Here is a 12778-nt window from a genome sequence, read left to right as displayed (position 1 = left end):
AGTCCTGGTGGACAAATCAAAAAGGAGCTTCTCGTGTCTGGTATTGGAGTTCTTGGTAGGTGGCCTTTGGATCTTGGAAGAACAAGCATCATCCCAGAAGAGAAAAGGTCACTAAAATTGTATTTGCATAATTATGTGTATTATAATTTTTTAAAAGCAAGTAGTCAATTATTTGATTCCTTGTGGCTTTTTCAGGCTTCCCTATTGTTATCTGACCCACCTCCCTCATTCTTCTGTGTTTACCTCCATCCCCCTTTAAAAAGACCCCACTTTCTGTCTTCCCTATGAGATCATTTGTATCCTGCAATCTCCCCAGTACTGAATGGACATTAGCGTGCCAAGTTGAGGGGAAAAAGCTGCATGAAAAGGCAAAAGAACTATACTAGCCAAACAGTTTATTTATTTATTTATTTATTTTTTCTTTTTTTTCATTTTATTTTATTTACATTTAAGATGCCATCCCCTTTCCCCATTTCCCCTCCCTAGAAAACCCCTGTCCCATGCCCCCCTTTCCTTTTTGCTTTTATACAATTTTTTTTAAAATGTTAATCAAAGGATTTATAAGTTTGGTAATGCTCAATCAGAAAGGTAATCCAATACCCAACCTAGATATAAAGACTATCTTTGACTGGTGGAGACCTGTGAACATCTGCCTCCATGCCCCCTCTCTCTTTCTCTCTCTCATCACCTAGCTTCTCCTCTCCTTCATCTTCTCTCCTTACTCCATCTCTTCCTCTCAGTACTCCTTCCCACTTAGCTCCTCCTACATATCACTCTTCCTGTTAAAGTAAAACTTTTCTCTCAAAATACAGTTAGAGCATACTTATTCCTAATTGTACCAGTGAGGTATAAGATAGTTCTAATACCCAGTCCATCATTTTGTTGACTAACCAGAACCTCTGTCATCTCTTCTAACTAAAACACTTACTTTTGATCCTGGCTTTTTTTTTTTTTTTTTTTTTTTTTTTTTTTTGGCTTTATAATGAATGTCAGCTGAAAACTATCTACTCAGATCTTTTCTCTCAAAGTAAATAGCCAGGATTGGCTATGAGACTATGGGTCTTCAACCCCGTCAGAAATCCAGAATGACTGAGTTAACTGAAGTTATAGGAAGCACTAAACATAGCTCCTAAAACTTAGCCAATTTATAGAGACCTCTGAACACCTGAGAAGCCCCTATACTACCGAATGTTCGAGCATCAAATCTTCAGCCTTCTGGCCCAGAGTCATCTGACAGACCTTAGTGATGCAGGATTATTAAGGGCTGATTACTCTGTCTGGGCAGATATAATCAGTCGACTATTCTGCATGTGTGTCCTCTTCTGGACAGTGATTTGTCTGTAGATGGAAAGAGGCAATTCTTGCCTAGTGGCTGTCACCACACAACTGGCATAACTCCAAGGATGCTCAATTTCTTCTTAGAATCCACAACAGGAAGCTGTCAGGAGCAGACAGGTCTCTAATCAGAATGGACATTTATATAAATTTTTGTAGCGTCAATTCTATGGACTTCTGACGTTTTGAAAACCAACTATCCATGTAAGGTAACCTGGACTGTTGTCTGTTCACTCCTCTTGGCTATTTCTAAATAAAATATGGTTAACCTCCTAACAATTAACTCAAAGCCATAAATTTGCTATAGTCCCTTAACTCATAGGTTAACCATCCCAAATCAGTTAAAAAAGTTAAGGAAGGACTGGGTCTAGGCCTTGTATTCCTAAATGTGTTATACAAGCACATTGCCCATGAGAGTATCAATATTCATCTCACTTTTATATTAATGAGGAGCTCGTACCAATGAAAACCTTAAATTTGAAATCAAAGTAAATTTTTGTACCATTTAAGAAATTATAACTTCATCTTGATAATAATTATACAGATTTCTACCAATAGGTTATGGCTATGCAATAAGTCCTAGCTAATCCCCCCTGTTCCAACAAAACCAGTACTTTTCCCTAGAAAGACAGACCATTATTAACCACATGAGTCCCCAAGCCCAGGGAATAGGGTCGCTGACTCTTCTGTAACTTCTTCAGGCTGATTACGGGTGTTGAGATTTTAGAAGAGGGGTGGGGGGAAGAGTAAGTTGATAAGCCTCTGATGCTGTGTCTTCACTGAATCCAGGTGGAATTCCAGGACATCAGAGGTTTGGGCAGGTCTGCTCTGTATACTTGATGAGTAGATACACCAAGGCTGTGTATTCTGCAATATACAATTCTCAGAACAAGTTTTAGTATCAGGGAAAAAAAAAATCCCCCCCCCGGGGCTGACATTTTTTTTAAAGATGTTGGTTCTAACAACTTTTCTCCCCCCCCCCCTTTTTAAAATTGGTTGCAATATTTACATTTCAGGTTTTATCCCCTAACCCCACTTCCTCCCACCACCCAGAAACCCCCCATCCCATCCCCCTCCTCATGTTTCTATGAGGCAGTGACCGCACCTACCCCCCCAACTATCCCCTCTCCACCCTCACATTCCCCCTCACTCTGTGTTTATTTTTTTTAATGGGACCAAGAAACTCCTCTTCCACCTATTCCCGACAAGGCCATCCTCCCCTACATATACCTCTGGAGTCTTGGGTCCCTCCCTATGTGTTCCCTGGCTGGTGGTTTAGACCCTGAGGGGCTCTGGTTTTTGGTATTGTTGCTTTCCTCCTGGGGTCTCGAACCCTTTCTGCTCCTTCAGTCCTCTCTCTAAATTCTCTATTGGGAAACCCCTGATCACATCAGTGGTTAACTGTGAGCATTGTCCTCTGAGTGTGTTAGTCTTTGGCAGACCTCTAAGGAGACAGCTATATCATGTTCCTCAGATTATGCACTTCCAGCCATCCACAACAGTGTTTAGCTTAGGTGGCTGTACACGGGATGAATACCGAGGTGGAGTGGTCTCCTGATAGCCCCTCCTTCAGTTTCTGTCCCATGTTTTGTTTCCGTATTTGCTCCCTTGAGCATTTTTGTTCTCATTCTAAGTAGTACTGAGGCATCCCCTCTTGGTCTTCCTTCTTCATGAGATTCATGTGGTCTGCTGGTTGGGTCTTCGCTAATCCTAGCTTTGGAGCTAACATCCGCTTAACAGTGAGTAAATACCCTGTGTGTTCTTTTGGGATTGGGTTAACTCACTCAAGATGATAATTTCTAGATCCATCCATTTACCTAAAAATTTCTCGAATTCATTATTTTTAATAGCTGAGTAATACTCCATTGTGTAGATGTACCACATTTTTTTGTATCCATTCCTCTGTTGAGGGACATCTTGGTTCTTTCCAGCTTCTGGCTATTATAAATAAGGCTGCTATGAACATAGTGGAGCATGTGTCTTTATTACATGTTGGAGCATCTTCTGGGTATATGCCCAGGAGTGCTATAGCTGGATCCTCAGGTAATGCTATGTCCAGCTTTCTGAGGAACCGCCAGACTGATTTCCAGAGTGGTTGTACCAGCTTGCAATCCCACCAACAATGGAGGAGTGTTCCTCTTTCTCCGCATCCTCGCCAGCATCTACTATCACCTGAGTTTTTGATCTTATCCATTCTGATTGGCATGAGGTGGTATCTCAGGGTTGTTTTGATTTGCATTTCCCTGATGACTAAGGATGTGGAGCATTTCTTAAGGTGTTTCTCAGCCATTCGAGTTTCCTCTGTTGAGAATTCTTTGTTTAGATCTGTACCCCATTTTTTAATAGGGATATATGGTTGTCTGGAGTATAATTTCTTGAGTTCTTTGTATATCTTGGATATTAGCCCTCTATCAGATGTAGGATTGGTTAGGATCTTTTCCCAATCTGTCGGTTGCCGATTTGTTTTATTGACAATGTCCTTTGCCCTACAGAAGCTTTGCAATTTGATGAGGTCCCATTTGTCAATTCTTGATCTTAGAGCATAAGCCATTGGTGTTCTGTTCAGGAACTTTTCCCCTGTGCCTAGGTATTCAAGGGTCTTTTCCACCTTCTCTTCTATTAGTTTCAGTGTATCTGGTTTTAAGTGAAGGTCTTTTATCCACTTGGATTTGAGCTTTGTACAAGGAGATATGAATGGATCGATTTGCATCCTTTTACATGTTGACCTCCAGATGAACCAACACCATTTGCTGAAAATGCTGTCCTTTTTCCACTGGATGGTTTTAGCTCCTTTGTCAAAGATCAAGTGACCATAGGTATGTGGGCTCATTTCTGGATCCTCAGTTCTATTCCATTGATCTTCATGTCTGTCTCTGTACCAATACCATGCAGTTTTTATTACTATTGCCCTGTAGTATAGTTTGAGGTCAGGGATGGTGATTCCCCCAGAAGTTCTTTTGTTGTTGAGAATAGTTCTCGCTATCCTGGGTTTTTTGTTGTTCCAAATAAATTTGCAAATTGCTCTTTCTATCTCTATGAAGAATTGATTTGGAATTTTGATGGGGATTGCATTGAATCTATAGATTGCTTTTGGCAAGATGGCCATTTTTACTATATTAATCCTGCCAATCCAGGAGCATGGGAGATCTTTCCATCTTCTGAGATCTTCAATTTCTTTCTTCAGAGACTTGAAGTTCTTGTCATACAGATCTTTCACTTGCTTAGTTAGATTCACTCCAAGATATTTTATATTATTTGTGGCTATTGTGAAGGGTGTCATTTCCCTAATTTCTTTCTCAGCCTGTTTATCTTTTGAGTATAGGAAGGCTACTGATTTGTTTGAGTTGATTTTATATCCAGCCACTTTACTGAAGTTGTTTATCAGGTTTAGGAGTTCTCTGGTGGAAGTTTTAGAGTCGCTTAAGTATACTATCATATCATCTGTAAATAGTGAAATTTTGACTTCTTCCTTTCCTATTTGTATCCCTTTGACTTCCTTTTGTTGTCTAATTGCTCTAGCTAGGACTTCCAGTACTATATTGAATAGGTAGGGTGAGAGTGGGCAGCCTTGTCTGGTCCCTGATCTTAGTGGGATTGCTTCAAGTTTCTCTCCATTTAGTTTAATGTTGGCTACTGGCTTGCTGTATATTGCTTTTACTATGTTTAGGTATGGACCTTGAATTCCTAATCTTTCCAAGACTTTTAACATAAAGGGATGTTGTATTTTGTCAAATGCTTTCTCAGCATCTAGTGAGATGATCATGTGGTTTTTTTCTTTGAGTTTATTTATGTAGTGGATTACATTGATGGATTTCCGAATATTGAACCATCCCTGCATTCCTGGGATAAAGCCTACTTGATCATGATGGATGATTGCTTTGATGTGTTGTTGGATTCGGTTTGCAAGAATTTTATTGAGTATTTTTGCATCGATATTCATAAGAGAGATTGGTCTGTAGTTCTCCTTCTTTGTTGGGTCTTTGTGAGGTTTAGGTATGAGCGTAATTGTAGCTTCATAGAACGAATTGGGTATTTTTCCTTCTGTTTCTATTCTGTGGAATAGTTTGAAGAGAATTGGTATTAGTTCTTCCTGGAAGGTCTGGTAGAATTCTGCACTCAAACCATCTGGTCCCGGACTTTTTTTTGGTGGGGAGGTTTTTAATGACTGCTTCTATTGCTTTAGGGGTTATGCGACTGTTTAGATGATTTACCTGCTCCTCGTTTAACTTTGGTACCTGGTATCTATCTAGAAAATTGTCCATTTCATCCAGATTTTCCAATTTTGTTGAGTATAGGCCTTTGTAGTATGTTCTGATGATATTTTTAATTTCCTCTGTTTCTGTTGTTATGTCTCCCTTTTCAGTCCTGATTTTATTAATTTGAATACTGTCTCTGCGCCCTTTGGTTAGTCTGGCTAAGGGTTTGTCTATCTTGTTGATTTTCTCAAAGAACCAGCTCCTGGTTTTGTTGATATTTTGTATAGTTCTTTTTGTTTCAGCTTGGTTGATTTCAGCCCTGAGTTTGATTATTTCCTGCCGTCTACTCCTCTTGGGTATATTAGCTTCTTTTTGTTCTAACTCTTTCAGGTGTGCTGTCAAGTTGTTAATGTATGCTCTTTCCAATTTCTTTTTGTGAGCACTTAGAGCTATGATTTTCCCTCTTAGTACTGCTTTTAGTGAGTCCCACAAGTTTTGATATGATGTGTCCTCATTTTCATTTAAATCTAAGATGTCTTTTATTTCTTTCTTTATTTCTTCCTTGACCAAGTTATCATTGAGTAGAGCATTGTTCAGTTTCCAAGTATATGTTGGCTTTCTGTTGTTTGTCCGTGTCAAAGATGAGTCTTAGTCCATGGTGGTCTGATAAAGTACTAGGGATTATTTCAATCTTTTTGTATCTGTTGAGGCCTGTTTTGTGACCAATTATATGGTCTATTTTCGAGAAGGTACCATGGGGTGCTGAGAAAAAAGTATATTCTTTTGTTTTAGGATGAAATGTTCTATAGATGTCAGTTAAGTCCAATTGGTTCATAACTTCTGTTAGTTTCATTGTGTCTCGGTTTAGTTTCTGTTTCCATGATCTGTCCATAGCTGAGAGTGGGGTGTTGAAATCTCCCACTATTATTGTGTAGGGTGCAATGTATTCTTTAAGCTTTAGTAAAGTTTCTTTTATGTATGTGGGTGCCCTTGCATTTGGGGCATAGATGTTCAGAATTGCTACTTCCTCTTGGTACATTTTTCCTTTGATGAATATGAAGTGTCCTGCTTTATCTTTTTTGATTACTTCTGGTTGAAAAATGATTTTATTTGATATTAGAATTGCTACTCCAGCTTGTTTCTTGGGACCATTTGCTTGGAAGATTGTTTTCCAACCTTTTACTCTGAGGTAGTGCCTGTCTTTTTCACAAAGGTGAGTTTCCTGAATGCAGCAAAATGTTGGGTCATTCTTATGTATCCAGTCTGATAGTCTATGTCTTTTTATTGGAGAATTGAGTCCATTGATATTAAGAGATATTAAGGAGAAATGAATGTTTTTTCCTGTTATTTTTGTTATTGGCCGTGGAGATATGTTTGTGTAGCTACCTTCTTTTTAAGGCTTTTGTAAGATCACCTTCTTGTTTTTTCTAGGTTGTAGTTTCCCTCCTTGTGTTGGATTTTTCCACCAATTATTCTTTGAAGTCCTGGATTTGTGTTGAGATACTGTGTGAATTTGGATTTGTCATGGAAAATTTTGGTTTCTCCATCAATAATGATTGACAGTTTTGCTGGGTATAGTAGTCTGGGCTGGCATTTGTGTTCTCTTGGGGTCTTTATGATATCGGTCCAGGATCTTCTGGCTTTTATGGTCTCTGGTGAGAAGTCTGGTGTAATTCTTATAGGTCTGCCTTCATATGTTACTTTGCCTTTTTCCCTTACTGCTTTTAGTATTTTTTCTTTGTTTTGTACATTTGATGTTTTGACTATTATATGTCGGGGAGTATTTCTTTTCTGGTCTAAACTATTTGGAGTTCTGTAGGCTTCTTGTATATTTATGGACATCTCTTTCTTTAGGTTAGGGAAGTTTTCCTCTATAATTTTGTTGAGGATATTTACTGGTCCTTTAAGTTGGGAGTCTTCCCCCTCATCTATACCTATTATCCTTAGATTTGGCCTTCTCATTGTGTCTTGGATTTCTTGTATACTTCGGGTTAGTAGCTTTTTGTATTTTGCATTTTCTTTGACAGTTGTGTCAATGTTTTCCATGGTATCTTCTGCACATGAGATTCTCTCTTCCATCTCTTGTATTCTGTTGGTGACACTTGTGTCTATGACTCCTGATGTTTTCTTTAGGTTTTCTATCTCCATGGTATTGTCCCTTTGTGATTTCTTTATTGTTTCTACTTCCATTTTTAGATCCTGTATGGTTTTGTTTAATTCCTTCTCCCGTTTGGTTGCATTTTCTTGCAATTCCTTAAGGGATTTTTGTGTTTCCTCTTTAAGGGTTTCTATCTGTCTACTCGTGTTCTCCTTAATTTCTTTGAGAGTGTTATTTATGTCTTTCTTAAAGTCCTCTATCATAATCATGAGAAGTGATTTTAATTCTGAATCCTGCTTTTCTGGTGTGATGGGGTGTTCAGGGCTTGCTCTGATGGGGGAGCTGGGTTCTAATGATGCCATGTAACTTTGGTTTCTGTTGCTTACGTTCTTGCGCTTGCCTTTTGCCATCTGGTTAACTCTAGTGCTGCCTGTACTTACTGTCTCTGACTGAAGCCTGCCTTTCCAGTTATCTAGCTTGTGTCTGATCTTCTAGGGGTCCAGATGTCTCTGTGATCTTTTCCAGCTGAGCTGATTACAGTGGTATCTCTAGGATGCCTCAGGATATGGTGTCTCCAAGGTAGCAGTCCAGCTAGGTGTCTGCTGTTCTGGGTGTAGTGTCTCTTCTAGAATATCTCAGGATATGTTGTCTGACGCTCTGAGTTCAGTTGTTCCTCTGTGGCTCTGGGTTGAGTGGACCTTCCAGTATGTCTCAGGTGGAATCCAGGGTCCACCCAACAGCAGACCTGGCAGAGGTCTGGTCCAGGCCCCAGATCCAAGAACTAGTTTCTAAGACCCTGTCCCAGTTAGAGCGACCGGGATCCCCACTTCCTCTGGGTTCTTGAAGGTTGGGGGCAGAGCTGCCACCCAAGATCTGCTCAGTGCCCTGGCCCAGACCGGAAGGAACCAGTGTTCTGGGCCGGGAGTGACTTCCTGAGTCCTTGGTGGGTCCCGGTTACTCCCTGTTTAGGGCGGGCCCTGCTGTCTGCTTACCTAAGATACTGCCCGAGTTAGAGCGCCTGGGATCCCCGCTTCCTCTGGGTTCTTGAAGGTTGAGGGGGCAGAGCTGCCACCCCAGATCTGCTCAGTGCCCTGGCCCAGACCAGAAGGAACCAGTTTCCGGGCCCGGAGTGACCTCCTGAGTCCTTGGTGGGTCCCGGTTACTCCCTGTTTAGGGCGGGCCCTGCTGTCTGCTTACCTAAGATACTGCCCGAGTTAGAGCGCCTGGGATCCCCGATTCCTCTGGGTTCTTGAAGGTTGGGGGGCAGAGCTGCCACCCCAGATCTGCTCAGTGCCCTGGCCCAGACCGGAAGGCGCCAAACAGTTTTTAAAGGAACAAATTTAGAGCACTGTGTTCTTTCTGACTTACTACAATGTTCCAGCAGTGAAGTATATTTTTAAGGAATGCTGACAGACAGACTCATGGAACAAATTAGAGTCTATACATACTTATTTTTGTCAAAGAGGGTTAGCCACTTAATACAATGAATTTTCAAAATATAATGTTGAAGAATTTCGTGTACCCTCACAAACAAGGGAACCGTAATCTAGATCTCACATTATAGAAAGCTAACTCAAAATAGATATTAGCTATCAATAGAAAACCACAAACTATAAGCCAAAGCAAGGAAGGTTATTGTGGTATTACTTAATGAAAGGCATCTTAGATACAACGCAAAACGCACAATTCATAGAAGAAAGACTTTGATTCTATTCTCTGGTGGTATTGTTAAAACTTAAAACACCTATGTAAGCCTTGTTCAAGAGAAAACGTTAACAAATTACATAACTAATAAAAATATAGAGATACAAAAATTTCTTAAACCCTATATTAAGAAATTAAATGACTGCTGTGTGGTTATGGAAAATAACTGAATGGTCAGTTCCAAAAGTGCTGTGGAGGTGTCTGTCACCATTCCTAAAGTTGCTCTGTAACATTCATCACTGGAAAATGTATATTAGGACTTTAATTAGATCTCTTCAAATGCCTACTAAAGCGGCTAAAAAAATGTTTATTAAGAATTTTCCCAGAGCTCCCAGGGACTAAACCACCAACCAAAGAGTACACATGGAGGGACTTATAGCTCCAGCTGCATATGTAGCAGAGGATGGCCTTGTTGGGTATCAATGAGAGGAGAGCCCCTTGGCCCTGTGAAGGCTCAATGCCCCAGTGTATGGAAATGCTAGGGAAATAAGGTGGAAGTAGATGGACAGATGGGGGGTGGTGGAATAGGGGGTTTGCAGAGGGGAAACCAGGAAAGGGGATAACATTTGAAATGTAAATAAATAAGATATACAATAAAAAGGGAATTTGAGAAGAGGAAGTGTTGGACCTGGAGCAGCTGGACTCTCATCTGTTATTAATGATAATGACAATTATAGTGACTGAGTGCAACAGTGGTAAGGCAGCACAGTCACTTAGGTCTCATGGTTTCTTCAACAGTGAAGGTGCATTTTCTACACAACTCAGGAATTCTGCTGCTGCCTAGAAAGGAAATAAAAACCCATATACATAAAAGAATTTTCAGTCACTTTATTAATAAGCTCAAAAAGTAAATAAGTTATGGGGCTATGACTGCCCCCTCAGTGGTAAAGTATTTGCCTGCCATATTTCAAACCTTGGATTCTATTCCCAGTAACATAAGAAAACTAAAAACTAGTTATCTGGTACATAGTTAACAACCTGTTATAATAGACTGAAGTTGCATAGCCAAAAACAGCTGCTCACCTGAGCCCAACTTATTTTCAAAATTATGCATAGAAAGAATTCCGTGTTCCTGTTACATTCAGTGAACTTCCTTCCATATGTCCTGCCACATGTGCTGGTATAAAGTATAAGTATGCTTTCTTCTGACCTCTGACCTCTGTTTGGGTGGCCCTTCACGGTTGTGCTGTCACAAGCATCTCATGTCAGTCCCTTCCTGTCCCTGTGCCCATTAACTTCCTGCTACAATAAAGAACATTTTAAACGTCTTGGATGACATTGAAATGAAATATAAGAGGGGAACCGTGGAACTCGGGCTACTAAGATATAAGCATGAGAATTAGGTGATACAAGTGTTGTCTACAAGGACCTTGTGAGTCTGTCTTGATTTCTAAGCTGATAGAGGTTTTCAATAATGAATTAGAAGTGTGTGGATGCTGCTCTGTAGATGGGAGCAAATGCTTAATCTAATCTTTACCTTGTTCTAGATCGTGACATGTGATTTGATGGTGTGTGTGTGTGTGTGTGTGTGTGTGTGTGTGTGTGTGTGTAAGTGCGCACGCATGCCCAGAGCCAATTCTGCCCTTGTCTGTTCTTGTCTTGTTTCTTACTTTTGTCCTTGATAAAGATTTAACAGATGCAAAATAGGTTGTCTGGTAGATGGAATTTTCCTTTGCGGTCCTCTGGTCCTCACTTAGCAGGTTAAGGCTATTTAATATGGGTAATGAAGATGCTGTCTTGCTTTGTCATAGGTAGAGGCTGCTCAAAAAATGTTCGACAGAGCCAAGTTTGTCCCAGGATCCATTTGCCTCATATTGTTTCTTTATACTTGAAAATCTCTGTGTTGGTTCTCAGCCTCACTGTGGTAGCTTCTTTCTTTCTTTCAAGACAGATCCAGCATCAGCTTTTGGAGATTGCAAATCAGATATTTTGCATATCAGATATTTACATTATGACTCATAACAGTTGAAGATTACAGTTATGAAGTAGCAAGAAAAATAGTTTTTATATTTGGGGGTCACCAAAACATGAGGTACTGTTCTAAGTAGTAGTATTCTCCATCAACTTGAAAACTTCTACTCCCTTAAACCTGGTCTGAGCAAGGTTCTAGGTTTGACATCGAAGATAATCTCCCTAAGCTTATTTCCAACAAGATACAAGTGACTTGTACCCCTAACCGGTTCTCTGAGGCAGCAGTTCCCAACCTGTGAGTTGCAACGCCTTTGGGGAGTTGCATATCATCTATGTCCTGCATATCAGATATTTACATTATGATGGGTGATAGTAACAATATTATAGTTATGAAGTAGCAACAAAAAATATTTCTATTTGGGGAGGGGGGTCACAACATGAGGAACTGTATTAAAGGGCCTCAGCATTAGGAAGGTTGAGAACCACTGCTCAAAGGGGATAGGATATGAGCATGCTTCTCTAGAAGATGGGGTGAGATAGACGAGCAGCCATGCAGACTGTGATCTGGCTAGAGATTCCATTCTTTCCGTTCACTCTGATGAGCTGCTCTGACTGTGATTTGTTCCCTCCATGTCTGATTCACAAAATATCTTTATTTTCTTACTTTTATGCTTAGAAATGTGTGTAAACATCAGGAAAGTTGTTTAGGCTTTAAGAAAGATTTAGATGTAGTCTTAGGCCAATATCCAGGTTTAAAGTAAGAAGGTACACTCTGCAGACTGCCTGTAGGTTAGGTTTTCAAGTCATTTCAAGCACAGAACTGTATATGAATAAGTAAAGAGAAAATGACTCTTCCTGTATTCCTGAGAAAGTGTGTGAAAACATGTACAGGAGGGGCATATGGACCCCATTGTAGCATCTGGCAATGAACCAAAATATGTGCTCCTATGTTTTTGTTTGCATATAAAGTACTTATCAAAAAAAGACATTTTATTAGCAACTAATTGATTTTATACTATTTTTTCTATCTTGACATCTTTACCCAGGCTAATAACAGAACCCTGCAAGAGAAGATTTTACAAATGAACAATTTGGTTGAAGCCTTTGGCAATGCTTGCACTATTATAAATGACAATTCCAGCAGATTTGGAAAATACTTAGAAATGAAGTTTACCTCTTCTGGAGCTGTAGTGGGAGCACAGATTTCTGAGTACCTTCTGGAAAAGTCCCGTGTCATTCACCAAGCCATGTAAGTGCATGTCAGATATACCTTAGTTTCTGAGTAATGCATGCAAGACTAATGCTTATATAGTTAAAAGCTCCCCCGACTCCTCATTCTATTGATAGCCCTACTATGTGTTAGTTACTTACAATTAGAAGTAAACAGACCCCCCTCCGCAGTGCTTTATTCTCACATATATTAGCATCTGATAGAAGAATTAATAAATGCCCTAATAATTATGCTACCACAGAGAAGATAGAAACAGAGTGGGAAAGAGTGAGTAGAAAAAACTCATTTCTCCAGACAAAAATC

At 39.9% G+C, this 12778-nt stretch overlaps 1 protein-coding gene across 1 annotated transcript in view; it reads left to right on the top strand.

Annotated features, from left to right (window-relative positions):
- The window catches only part of Myo3a (myosin IIIA), a 186567-nt gene that overhangs the window by 69380 nt on the left and 104409 nt on the right, over positions 1–12778 (top strand). The window contains exon 13 of the mRNA XM_034510582.2: positions 12291–12493. Within this exon, the coding sequence (XP_034366473.2) occupies positions 12291–12493 (203 nt within the window). The remainder of the gene's footprint in view (positions 1–12290; positions 12494–12778) is intronic.

Source organism: Arvicanthis niloticus, chromosome 8 (genome assembly GCF_011762505.2).
Source record: "Arvicanthis niloticus isolate mArvNil1 chromosome 8, mArvNil1.pat.X, whole genome shotgun sequence".
In the NCBI taxonomy this organism is placed as follows: Eukaryota; Metazoa; Chordata; class Mammalia; order Rodentia; family Muridae; genus Arvicanthis; species Arvicanthis niloticus.
Note: the sequence above shows the minus strand (reverse complement) of the source record. Positions and strands in the feature narration are given on the sequence as shown.